Raw genomic sequence first — 14,475 nt, forward strand, 5'->3', positions numbered from 1 at the left:
AATTTCCCAGTAGCAAAAGTTAGCGATCGTAACAAACAAGCAAAAGATATATAATTTTTGACTAACCTTGATTTTCTCCATCAGATGACAGTCCTATAACATCAGGTTATACATACACTTATGTTTTGTTCGAAAATGTGCATATTTAGAGCTGAAATCAATGGTTATACATTCTGCTAACTTAGCTACTTTTTCCCACTACGTCCGGATTTTTCCTAACACTTTTTCTGACACACATATTCTGACCAAATAGCTATTCATAAACATAACAAAAAAATACATGTTGTATAGGAAATGATAGATCCATTAGTTCTTAATGAAATCGCAGTGTTAGAATTCTAAAAATAACTTCATTACGATATGCAGCTTCGGTATAGCTAGAGTACTCAAACGTTGGGCGTCGGCGACTAGTTCACATGTACGACAGATATATGAAATAGCATCATAAAATGTTTCTTACTTTTGCTGATCTTTCATCAGAATGTTGTCCTTTGTCAAGAACAATCGTTGTTTGGATTTAGAACGTCCATTTTCCCTCTCGATTTAGCAAGCGCACTAGCCAAGTGGCACGACGCTCTCCATGTCAACAAACGGAAGAGAACGGAACACGGCAAAACTCCCGAAAAATTTTCAATAATCTGATGAAACTATATTGAAAAAACATACTTTACGATGATATGGTCACATGTATCAAATAAAATCAAAGCCGGAGATATTAGTCGCCTATAACGACAGCTTTTCAAAAGGCAAATCCATGTCCCTCTTTGCGCCTGCCTGAAAACAGGAAATGGAGGACACGTCATTCCAGGAGCTGTAATTCGAGTCCAGATCAAGTTACACAGTCCATTTCTTCTCTCACTCCTTGTCGACATCTAGTGGAAGACGTATGAAGTGCATCTAAACTAATAAATAACATGGACTTTAATAGGCAGCCCCTGGAACAGAGCCTCAATTTCAGACTTTCCACTTCCTGTCAGGAAGTTTGCTGCAGAATGAGTTCTGTTTCACTCACAGATATAATTCAAACGGTTTTAGAAACTAGAGAGTGTTTTCTATCCAATAGTAATAATAATATGCATATTGTTCGGGCAAGAATTGAGTACGAGGCCGTTTGAAATGGGCACCTTTTATCTGGCTACTCAATACTGCCCCTTCAGCCCAAACAGGTTAACTTGGCTTTCGAAGATTTTAGAAAGACAGGGCAGGATGGATATAGGTGTTTAACAGTTTGGGTCTAGAGTGTCTCCCCCTTAGAAGAGGGGGATGACTGCAGCAACTTTCCAATCTTTCGGGATCTCAGACGATACAAAAGAGAGGTTGAATAGGCTAGTAAAAGGGGTTGCAACAATTTCGGCAGATCATTTTAGAAAGAGAGGGTCCAGATTGTCTAGCCCAGCTGATTTGTAGGGATCCAGATTTTGCAGTTCTTTCATGACATCAGCTTTCTGGATTTGGGTGAAGGAGAAGCGGGGGGTTGGGCAAGTAGCTGTGGGGGTGCTGAGATGTTGGCTGGGGTAGGGGTAGCCAGGTGGTAAGCATGGCCAGCCGTGGAAAAATGTTTATTGAAATTATCGTAGATTTATCGGTGGTGACAATGTTTCCTATCCTCAGTGCAGTGGGCAGCTGGGAGGAGGTGCTCTTATTCTCCATGGACTTTACAGTGTCCCAAAACTTTGGGGATTTAGTGCCACAGGAAGCAAATTTCTGTTTGAAAAAGCTATCCTTAGCTTTCCTAACTGACTGAGTATATTGGTTCCTGACTTCCCTGAAAAGTTGCATATCGCGGGGGCTATTTGATACTAATGCAGAACACCACAGGATGTTTTTGTGCTGGTCAAGGGCAGTCAAGTCTGGGGTGAACCAAGGGCTATATCTGTTCTTAGTTCTACATTTTTTGAACGGGGCATGATTATTTAAAATGGAGAGGAAAGCACTTTTGAAGGCAACCAGGCATCCTCTACTGAAGGAATGAGGTCAATATTCTTCCAGGATACACTGGCCAGGTCAATTAGAAAAGCCTGCTCGCTGAAGTGTTTTAGGGAGCGTTTGATAGTGATGAGGGGTGGTCGTTTGACCGCGGACCCATTGCGCACGCAGGCATTGAGGCAGTGGTCGCTGAGATCCTGGTTGAAGACAGCAGAGGTGTATTTAGAGGGCAAGTTGGTCAGGATGATATCTAAGAGGGTGCCCTTGGTTACGGATTTAGTGTTGTACCTGGTAGGTTCCTTGATAATTTGTGTGAGATTGAGGGCATCTAGCTTAGATTGTAGGATTGCTGGGGTGTTAAGCATGTCCCAGTGTGGTCACTTAACAGTATGAACTCTGAAATATGGATGGGGGGCGATCAATTCACATATGGTGTCCAGGTCACAGCTGGATGCTGAAGCGGGTCTATAACAAGGGGCAACGGTGAGAGACTTGTTTCTGGAAAGGTGGATTTTTAAAAGTAGAAGATCAAATTGTTTGGGCACAGACCTGGATAGTATGACAGAACTCTGCAGGCTGTCTCTGCAGTAGATTGCAACTCAGCCCCCTTTGGCAGTTCGATCTTGTCGGAAAATGTTATAGTTTGGGATGTACATTTCTGGATTTTTGGTGGACTTCCTAAGCTAGGATTCAGACACGGTTAGGACATCCGGGTTGGTGGAGTGTGCTAAAGCAGTGAATAAAACAAACTTAGGGAGGAGGCTTCTAATGTTAACATGCATGAAACCAATGCTTTTACAGTTACAAAAGTCAACAAATGAGAGTGCCTGGGAATGGGAGTGATGCTGGGGGCTGCAGGGCCTGGGTTAACCTCTACATCACCAGAGGAACAGAGGAGGAGTTGTACGGCTAAAGGCTAAAAGAACTGGCCGTCTAGTGCGTTCGGAACAGAAAGTGTAAGGAGCAGGTTTCTGGGTGAGGAATAAAAGATTCAAGGTATAATGTACAGACAAGGGTATGGTAGGATGTGAGTACGGTGGAGGTAAGCCTAAGCATTGAGTGACTATGAGAGAGGTTTTGTCTCTAGAGGCACCATTTAAGCCAGGTGCGGTCACCGCATGTGTGGGGGGGTGGAACAAAAGGGCCAGTTTAGGCATATTGAGCAGGGCTGGAGGCTCTACAGTGAAATAAGACAAAAATGACTAACCAAAACAGCAATAGACTAGGCATATTGACATTAGGGAGAGACATATGTAGCCGAGTGATCATAGGGTCCAGTGAGTAGCTAGGCGAGCTGGAGGCCCGGCGATTGAGACAGCTAGCAGGCCGGGGCTAGCAGGCGAGCAGATGGGCCTCAAGGGGACGTCGCAACGGGAGAGCCTGTTGAAACCCCCTCGGACGGTTACGTCGACAGACCTGTCGTGATGGATTGGCGAGGCTCCGTGTTGGCAGCAAAGGGTCCAGGCCAATTGGCAAAAGAGGTATTGAAGCCCAGGAATTATCCGATAGATCTCTTCGGCTAGCCGGGAGATGGGCTTAGCTCAAGGCTAGCTCCAGGCTAACTGGTGCCTGCTTCAGGACAGAGACCTTAGCCAGGAGTAGCCACTCGGATAGCAGCTAGCTAGCTGCGATGATCCAGAGTAAAGGTTCAGAGCTTGTGGTAGGAATCCGGAGATGTGGTAGAGAAAAGCAGTCCGATATGCTCTGGGTTGATATCGCGCTGTGCAGGCTGGCAGGAGTTGACCGGGCTGAGGCTGGCAGATGTCCGAGTTAACGGTGATGACCGTTAGCAGTGGCTAACTGACTACTAGCTAAGTAGCTAGTTATCTGGCTAGCTTCTGAAGGGGGTTCCGGTTCTAAAGTATAAAAAATAGCAGATCCATACCACATTGGGTGAGGCGGGTTGCAGGAGAGTATGTGGAAATAGATGGAAAATCAGTTGATGGAAATTGAGATTAACAATATTAAAAATATATACGTAATATATACGATGAAAAACGATATATACAAGGGATGGGACAAGACAATCAAAACAGACATCCCACTGCTACGCCATCTTGGAAGTCTATCATGGTCCAAACACACCAAGAAAGTCATGAAGAGGGCACGACAATGCCTTTTCCCCCTCAGGAGACTGAAAAGATTTGGCATGGGTACCCAGATCTTCAAAACATTCTACAACTGTACCATCGAGAGCATCCTGACCGGTTGCATCACAGCCTGGTATGACAACTGCTCGGCATCCAACCGTAAGGCACTACAGAGGTTATTCATGCAGAGGTTAGTCTGGAGAGCCCAGTACATCACTGGGGCCAAGCTTCCTGCCATCCAGGACCTATATACTATACGGTGTCAGAGGAAGGCCCAAAATACTGTCAAAGCCTCCAGTCACCCAAGTCATATACTGTTCTGTCTGCTACCGCACGGCAAGTGGTACCGGAGCGCCAAGTCTATTTCCAAAAAGCTCCTTAACAGCTTCTACCCCCAAACCATAATAAGACTGCTGAACAATGAATCAAATGGCCACCCAGACTATTTGCATTGACACCCCCCCCAAGACATTGACTCGGTACCGGCACCCCCTGTATGTAGCCTCATTATTGTTGTTTTATTCTGTTTATTTAGTCAATATTTTCTTAACTCAATTTTCCTGAGAAAAAAGGAGAAACCCGCACACTGCTCTTGATGGTATCACTGCTGGTCCTTAAAGCTCTGACGAAGGCCTTGAGGCCGATACATGAAGCATATTATTAAAGAGCAGTGATACCATCAAGAGCAGTGTGCGGGTTTCTCTTCTTTTTTCTCATATTATTCAACTGTTACCTTACACAAAAAAGATAGCTCAGATGTGCGAGTGCCTTTTGAATTTGTAACTCTATTTTCTTAAAACTGCATTGTTGGTTAGGGGATTGTAAAGTAGGCATTTCACTGTAGGGTCTACACCTGTGACATTCGGTGCATTTGACAAAAAACAAATTGAATCGATTTTTTTTTTCTAGCTAGGAGACACAAATCACAGGGACGAAGTACATTGCTGAAGGCGTGGTAAGAGCTACCTTGTCAGGGTCCGTGTTGAGTGACAAGCTAGAGGGTTTGTACTACAACTTAAGGCAGAAGTTAAAGTGGAGTTTGAGCACCCTAACCACAACTATTCTCGAGTCCTTGTTTTAATCCCTATGACATGTCTGTCAATAGCCAACCGTCAGTCTTCCTTTTTCACGACACCACAAAAGTTTGATTACTCTCATGATGGGTAAGGGAAAGGGGGACACCTAGTCAGTTGTACAACTGAATGCATTCAACTGAAATGTGTCTTCTGCATTTAACCCAACCCCTTTGACCGAAGTCATGGTAGCTTCAAATGTCCCATAAGAACAACATTTTAACAGTCATTCTGTTTTGAGTTAATGCAACCTTTGGCGCCAACATGGTGCCCATTCAAAATTCAACATCTCCAACCGAGTTTGCTCAACCCTGTATATCTACAGCTCGAGGCTAAACCACCGCTACTCCATCTTTCCCATAACACCTCATACTGTGGCTTGACAAAGAATGGAGGCTGAAACCCCAATGGAGATAACAAATATTACCCCTATAAGCTGATCTTCACTCCTCCATTTAATAGTCATGGGGACGGATAATCTGATCCTAGACGTAGCTAACTTCAACCCAATGCACCTCCAGCAGCCCGCAACAATGAAATGTCGCAACAATGAAAAGCCCCTGTAGTGGGTGCATGGATGGGCTTACACACACACACACACACACACACACACACACACACACACACACACACACACACACACACACACACACACACACACACACACACACACACACAAATAGAGAGAGAGAGAGAGAGAGCAGTGTGCAATCAGAGCAACAAGATTTGTGGCCGTTGCCATGTGAAAAGGGCAACCAGTGGAGCACAAACAGCATTGTAAATACCCCCAATATTATCTTCCCCTACTATTCATACCACAACTATTTTCACATTGCTAAAACACTGTACATAGGTGATAATACAGGCCGAACACTTGACATATTTACTGTTAAATTATAATATTTTGGGGTTAATGTTGTTTTGTGCCTTCTCACTTTAGTTTATTGTTTATTTCAATTGCTATGGCAATGTAAACACATGTTTCTGAGAGAGAGACAGAAGGAGAACACCCCAGAACCCCACACAGCAGAAGGAGAACACCCCAGAACCCCACACAACAGAAGGAGAACACCCCAGAACCCCACACAACAGAAGGAGAACACCCCAGAACCCCACACAACAGAAATAGCATATGCCTGTTTTTACACAGACTCTGGGCAAATTTGACTTTAATGAGGTATTGGTGAATGGACATAGGACAGGGATCAGCACGCACCGGATGACTGGTTCGCATCGCACTCGAGGGTGTGTTAGTTTGTGGCCGACCTGCACACAGCATGGGGTTAACTTCTGATATGTGGCTGTGACTGCATGGTGGAAGAGTAGTCTGTGTTTGGGTTTTCCACTTTCATGCATGTTGACCCTATATATAAAGGGCTTTTAACCTATTTTCCATAGATTGCATTTTACAGTCATTTTATGAGTTCATGCAGAAATGTGCAGCCTTATGCAACCATATAACATAAATGATAGCCTACACAACCTTAGTTTCTTTTCAACAGGGAAAAAGTAATTGTTCTGGTCCTGTAGCAAAGCAACTGAGCATTACCAACGAGGGAATCCTGTTGGCTATTTTATTCTTTCAGACTCCTAGTCGCTTTGCTTTCAAGTTGAACTTGCATGGGAATCAGCAAGGAGAGCAACGAAGGCGTGTGAGCTTCGTTACGTCACCGCATCCTAAAACCGAGGCACCCCGATAGAAACAGTAGGCTACTGCTGTTAAACCGATGTAGCAGCCGAAGTGCACGCAGATGAACAGTTGTGGACTCCAAAGTGCCATACACGCTTGATGAAAATGTGGCTTTTACGGATTTCGGAGGCGTTGAAAATGTAAATAATGTGGAATAACCGGTTTCGGATTGGTTCCTGTGTGTCACTTTATCGTTTTCTGCGACATGCTCTCAAACAAAATTTGGCAACATTTTCTGGGATTTATCTGAACAGAACTTTGGAGAGTCGGCGTCATCCAGCTCGTCTGGTAAGTAATCTAGGAAATAGCATTGCTTTACACTGATAGAGTAACGATAATGTATTGCATAAAACAATTGAAAATAGCAGGAGTCTTTCTTAATGATCATCATCAACATTATTGACATGATAAACTTCCGAGGAGGCTTTAATAGTACATTTTACTGGTAGCCTATGCTTCACAATCTCCAAGATTCCACTCTCACTACACCCACGCACGCACGCACGCACGCACACACACGCATGCACGCACACACAGACTATAAAGTTATGGGTGAGCAGCAGCATGTGCCGTCCAGAGCGCAGTGCTTTGGAGAGAAAATACCCTGAACAATAGTGAGAGAGCGCCATCAATCGCATATCGGTCACACTCCCATGCGCACGAATTTGGGAATAAGATATTATTGCACAGTTATTACAACGAATATTCCAAAATGAAGATACTTTTTGAATACCATGCGTGTACATGTGCACTGCCTCTCGTTGCACACATCGAAATTCAATTTGAGGTTGTAAATAGGAAAACACCTTTTCCCCACATAGGCTCATAATAAAACGTTGTAGGCTATTTGAACCTCACTACTGTACAGGCCATTGTTTACATTAATAGGAACACCATTCACACAAGCTGGATTTAAAAAAATCTAACCTACACCCAAAAAACAATTTCAATTTGCTTGGATTATCTCATAAACACTATTGGCACCGTGCGTAAATGTGCCAAAACGTTGTACGCCTACATTGGGGGAATTGTAATAAAGTGTAATGTTCACTTTATGGATGCATGTAACATGCAATCATATAGGATAATAGTGCATAGGTATTGGCATGACTTTTCCCTATGAAATCCTATTTTATATGATTTGCCTATTATTATATCCAGCCTGCATCACATCCGGCAGTGATTGGGAGTCCCATAGGGTGGCGCACAATTGGCCCAGCGTCGTCCGGGTTTGGCCGTCACTGTAAATAAGAAATTGTTCTTAACTGACTTGCCTAGTTAAATAAAGGTTACACAAAAATACAAAATAGTAATTATAGCCTAGGAAGGAATAAATCATTGAAATTAGATTAGGGAATATAGCCGATCAAAGTTAACCGTTATCTCGGTTCTTAAAGCGGGGGAGCGAGCTGGTTGTTTTATCTTCATGCCAGCAAAGTAGATCCGGGCGTGCGCAACGCGGAGAGATACTAGGCGAATTCAGTGTGGAAGAAAGGGAGCAACGAGAAGAAGTGGAAAGTGGATAGAGTCGCGGAGAGTGAAGTCCACGTAGTTACCATGCAGACATTCGTACCTTACAAACTACATGAAAAACCGCCAAATCCACGCCGTTAATGAGGCAATAGGTATGTAATGTGATCTATTTGTTGTAGCACTTTTCCTGTGAATAATTAAGTTGTTTTTTGTGGTTTGTGAATCGGAGTTAAAAGTTGAGATAGTCCGACCGGACTAGTTATCTGTCAGTGGCGCTCGAGCAGTGGACAGAAATCAGAGTCCTTTCCTTCCTCCAGTGAAGTTTAACGTTTTAAAGTGTTTAGGAAAGGTATTAAATCGGCTACTATCGAAATGAGAGACTTTGGAAGTTGGTCACTGTTTTACGCCTTTTGTTTATTTGTGGGAATTGTTTTACACATTGTGTTGTGTTGGCGGTTCGGGCATTGTTGCCATTTCTTTAAACAATCCATACATCTGGCTCCCGCACGGCTGCGGTGTCTACGTGAAATGAATAGGAATGGTGACCGTTGGTGGATGTGTTGGACAAACAACAGACAGCAAGCAATGATTTTCACGAAGCTGTTTAGTTTTTGTCTTTTGCCATCTTCCAATAATATGAATTCAGCAAAAAAGTTCATTATTATACATAACATGTAAATATCTATATATATTTTTTTCATTCTTTGATTTGCCAGGAATAGCCTAGTTCAGCAGTTGAAAAATCCTGGATGTGTATACAGACTTAGTTAAAAAAACAAACATTGTACATGTATTTATTTGACTTACGATTGCTTACTAACCTGATATGACCGTGCCATAAAGCCCTACACTGAAGACATGAATAGTTAACCTAATCCTCAGCGGGGAAAAAAAATATCCTCAAGGCATACTTTTTTGTTGTTGAAAGTTCTCATGCATGCATTATGCTACTAGCCCCATAAAATGTATAGATGTAGTCTATTGCCTACATACATAATCTAAGGCAGCTGGACAGCAGTGTCCGTCATTAGGCTGGGATGTGCTTTTCCAGATGGCAACCCTCTGAAAGCCCAAAGAGCAACACTGTGTTTATTATAGCACAGCCTACTAGACAGAAAGTAGCCAAGCTCAGGAACTAAGGCCCCAGAGCCAGTATAGAAACAGCTTTTCTGGCTAGAATTCAGTTGTTTTCATCATACACTATTTCCAGGCATAATAATGTACTTATAATATACATGTGAAATCCAATATGAGCACAAACCTGTATGCCTGAATGTCACTTCCTTCCGTGTTAGACCATCTATTTTGAGTCAGTTTGCATATCTAGTTATGCGAGGACAGTACCACTTTTCCACCATTTCCAACCCTTTCTCCGTGTAATGTATCTGCTTGAGCTATTTTTACAATGTCATGTAGATCAAAGCATTTCGAAGATGTGCAATTTAAGGCTGATAGAAGGAATTGTGAAATCTGCTTATCATAGCTTTGAAGTCCGTTTTCGCTTGACCTGCAATGGAATAAGTGAGACTTGAATGCCTTACAGCTATTTTGTCACTACCAATGACCTCCGTCATCATTTCTACATAGAGGGTTGAATTAGAGGAGTATATGTTCTGAAGTGAAGAGACTGGTCTCTGAATTGTGCTTTGAAACAGTGAAACATATTTACGTAGTGTATCCTTTCTGTTAAACCTGTTGCTGAAATATTAAGAGGAATGCCGGCGAAGATAAATAAGTTATTTGGCCTATATCTTTTCTCCCTCTTCCCCTCTAACATAACACCCATTCATCAGCCTGACCATCATTTGTCATGCCATTTAAAGGAGTCCATTGAGGCTCACAGTAAAGAGAGGAGTAAGGTTAGAGACCTTTGTCGAACAGATATTAACAGCAGCCGTTCACCGTGCCACTGTAAAACCACAATTCTCCGAGGAAGGTTCAACATTTAGCCCTTTTGCTTGTTAGCATAAAGACATATTTTATTATGCTCTTAAATTAAAGCACTGATCCATCCCTATTGAGATTTTCTGAAAAATGTATTAAATGTTTAATTTTATGTTTATTTTTTTAGCTTGATTCTAACCTTCTGTTTTGTGTGTCTCCAGGTGGTTTGGTAGAGAACACGGTACGAAAATGGGGAAATACTTGACTTCACTGCTCGTGCTGCTCCTGCAGCTCCTCTGCGGCTGCACAGGGAACCAAAGGACGGAGAAGGCATTGGTCCTGCAGTTCACTCACTCTGTTTACAATGCCACCATATACGAGAACTCTGCTGCTAAGACCTACTTGGAGAGTCATGCGAAGATGGGCATCTACATCACAGACCCCACCTGGGAGATACGGTACAAAATAGTGTCAGGAGACAATGAGAACCTTTTCAAAGCAGAGGACTACGTCCTGGGAGACTTTAGTTTCCTGAGGATAAGGACCAAAGGAGGCAGCACTGCCATTCTGAACCGGGAGGTCAAAGACCACTACTTGCTCACTGTCAAAGCTGTGGAGAGGGGCACTGACATCGAGGCTCGCACCCGAGTCAAGGTCCAGGTCCAGGACACCAACGACCTGAGGCCTCTGTTCTCTCCCACCTCCTACAGCATCTCGCTGCTCGAGAACACAGCCATACGGACCAGTGTGGCCAAGGTCACAGCCACGGATGCCGACATAGGGACGAACGGGGAGTACTACTACAGCTTCCGGGAGTGGACAGATATGTTCGCCGTCCACCCCACAAGCGGGGTGGTGACGCTGACGGGCAAGCTGGATCACTCTGAGACCAAGCTGTATGACCTGGAGATCCTGGCGGTGGACCGAGGCATGAAGCTCTACGGGAGCAGCGGCTTCAGTAGCATGGCCAAGTTGACGGTGAGGGTGGATCAGGCCAACGAGCACGCGCCTGTCATCACCGCCGTCACCCTGGCGCCCTCGGGCGCTGACCGCGACCCCACCTATGCCATAGTGACCGTTGAGGACAACGACCAGGGACCCAATGGGGAGATCGCGTCGTTGAGCGTGGTGGCGGGCGACCCCCTCCAGCAGTTTAAGGCCATGAGAACTAGTCCCGGGAGCAAGGAGTACAAAATCAAAGCTGTCAAGGATGTAGACTGGGACACCCAGACTTTCGGATACAACCTCACGTTACAGGCCAAGGACAAAGGAAGCCCCCCACAGTTTTCCTCAGCGAAAGTGGTACATGTAACATCCCCTCAGTTTAAAGTGGGCCCCCCTAAATTTGAACAAGCTGTTTATAGGGTCAATCTCAGTGAGTTTGCCCCTCTCCATACACCCGTTGCTATGGTAACTGCCTTGCCAAAGTATCCACAGTTGAAGTATGCTTTCAGATATATGGCAGAGAAGAATCGTTTTGCTATTAATCCAGACACTGGCTTAATCACCACAGCTGGACCCATCTATGCGGATTATGCCACAAAATTTGAACTACAAGTTATTACCAGTGACAAAAAGGCAGCGACTAAGGTTATCATTGACATTATAGATGTTAACAATAATGCCCCTGAGTTCCAACAGACCTCGTACAAGGCCACTGTTGATGAGAATGTACCCGTAGGGACTAACGTGTTAGCAGTGAAAGCCACTGATCTAGACAGTGGCGAGAACGGGTATGTGACCTACAGCATTGCCAACGTGAGCCCGCAGCCGTTTGTCATCGACTACTTCTCTGGTGTCATCAGCACCTCAGAGGAGCTGGATTATGAGCTGATGCCAAGGATTTACAATCTTAAAATTAGGGCTTCAGACTGGGGTACCCCTTTCCGACGGGAGGTGGAGTCATCAGTTACTGTCACACTGAATAACCTGAATGACAATAAGCCTCTATTCGAAAACGTCGACTGTGAAGTCACGGTGCCTAGAGACCATGGCGTGGGAGAGCAGATAACGACGGTGTCTGCTATTGATGCTGACGAATTGCAGCTAGTGCGGTACGACATCAAAGCTGGGAATGATCTTGATCTCTTTGAATTGAACTCCAACTCGGGTGTGCTTTCTTTGAAACGAACACTAAGCGAAGGGGAGGCAGCTAAAGTGTCCTTCCATAGCTTACACATCAGAGCCAGTGATGGAGAGCATGAGACTGAACCAATGATTATGAACATCATTGTCATCACAGCTCGCAAGCCTGTCCAAGTGAAATGCGTCGATACTGGGGTTGCTACCATGTTGGCAGAAAAGCTGCTTCAGGGCACTAAGATCCAAGCCCCAACTGAGCCTGACGATAACTTCATGGACATCCATTCGGTTAACCGCTACTCTCCTCAGTTTGCAGAGTCCTTCCCCGGTGTCATTGAGGTCAAAGAGGACCTTCCAGTTGGGGCTAGGGTAGTCCATCTAAGCGCCTCCGACACAGACAGTGGTTTTAACGGAAAACTGGTGTACGTTATTTCAGGAGGAGATACAGAGAGTCGTTTCATTGTAGATATGAACACCGGTTGGCTTTTGGTTCACACTCCACTGGACAGGGAAACGACGGACCACTACACACTGAACGTCACAGTCTACGATCTAGGAATACCCCAGAAGTCCTCCTCCCGTCTTTTAGACGTTAAGATCTTGGATGCTAACGATAACAGTCCGCAGTTCTTGCAAGACTCATATTCGTTGGAAATAAGTGAAAACACACCAGTGGGCACTGAAATCGTCCAGGTGGATTCCACCGATAAGGACCAGGGAGATAACGGAGTAATCAGGTATTCGATTGTGGCCGACACTGACCAGTTTGCCATTGATGAGCTGACTGGAGTAGTGACGGTGAAAAAGCCGCTGGATCGCGAGGTGCACCCGGTTTACATTCTGAAGATCGCTGCACGTGACCAGGCCGTTAATGAACCTCAACTCGTGTCTACAGTGTTGCTAAAGGTCATTCTTGAGGACGTCAATGACAATCCTCCCAAATTCATCCCGTCAAATTACAGCGTGAAAGTGAGGGAGGACCTCCCGATCGGCACTGTGATTATGTGGCTGGAGGCTCACGACCCGGATGTCGGGCTGTTCAGTCAGGTACGGTACAGCCTCATCGATAACGGGGACGGCAACTTCGATGTGGACAAAGTCAGTGGCGCGGTACGCATCCTGCAGAATCTGGATTACGAGAAAAAGCAGGTGTACAATCTCACGGCGAAAGCCAAGGACAAAGGGAAGCCCATTTCCTTATCGTCAACATGCTTTATTGAGGTGGATGTAGTGGACGTAAACGAGAATCTGTATCGCCCGTGGTTCCCCTCGTTTGTGGATAAAGGATTTATAAAAGAGGACGTCCTCATTGGGACATCCGTAATGAAAGTAACGGCTCAGGACGAAGACAAAGGAAGAGACGGAGAAATACGCTACTCCATACGGGACGGTTCTGGCCTAGGGATATTCACCATTGATGAAGATACTGGTGAGTTTCTCACTTTCTTTTCCCCTGTCATTACCATATTGCCCCTATGTGGAGGCCCATTTTGTTTATAATTTATTATTTAAGGCACCAAATGGGCATGCATGAATTTTAAATGACTGGGATGCGAAATAGGGTGCAATCCCCCGTATCTGTGCAGACTGTGCTCTTCTGCCCATGTCCCCCCCCCCCTCCCTGAAATATCAGTGGTGGGGGTAAATGGTGAATAGAGGTGAGGTTCGCTTCCTGGAGAACTGCTAAGCTTCCTGATTCCTTTCATTTTTCTGTCTGAGCGAAGAGAATTGATGGCAGGAACAGCTGGAGCAGCTGTCTCCTAGACATGCAGTAGACATTCCAAACTAGTTGCCGTGGAATTAAGAGGGTTGCTTAGTGATTTTACCCACTGACTCCCCCTTTCCCACACAAGCACTGTTGTGCTGAACACTGCATTTTGTTTCAATGTTGAAAAACGAGTCATATGCAAATTTAATAATGCTTCATGCTGGCTCATCCCACATGAGATGGAACTTGTTTGTATAATGAAAGAGTTATTTTTCTGTGATTGTCATATCTGCTTTAGTACTGCAAATCTAAATGTTTGTTTTGCTGGCGATATGCCCTTGCTGGCCTCTTTGTGGTCTTACAAAGAAAGTAGTAATACTTTTTTTTCAGCTGCTCACGGACGTTAAAGCACCTGTGCCAAGGGTTTAAAAATAAACAGTCTGGAATTCAAACGGTTTTGCCACAAAAAGCTACTGGTCACCCCATTTTTCGTGCGTCAGACCTGACTTGCTGCCCTTCATTTTAAACACAGGCACCATACTCTGGGTG

At 44.6% G+C, this 14,475-nt stretch overlaps 1 protein-coding gene across 1 annotated transcript in view; it reads left to right on the forward strand.

Annotated features, from left to right (window-relative positions):
- The first annotated feature begins 10,385 nt into the window (after positions 1-10,385).
- LOC120034666 (protocadherin Fat 1-like) overlaps positions 10,386-14,475 on the forward strand; it is a 96,293-nt gene continuing 92,203 nt past the window's right edge. Inside the window, exon 1 of the mRNA XM_038981262.1 lies at positions 10,386-13,647. Within this exon, the coding sequence (XP_038837190.1) occupies positions 10,386-13,647 (3,262 nt within the window). The remainder of the gene's footprint in view (positions 13,648-14,475) is intronic.

Source organism: Salvelinus namaycush, chromosome 42 (assembly GCF_016432855.1).
Source record: "Salvelinus namaycush isolate Seneca chromosome 42, SaNama_1.0, whole genome shotgun sequence".
Taxonomy (NCBI): Eukaryota; Metazoa; Chordata; class Actinopteri; order Salmoniformes; family Salmonidae; genus Salvelinus; species Salvelinus namaycush.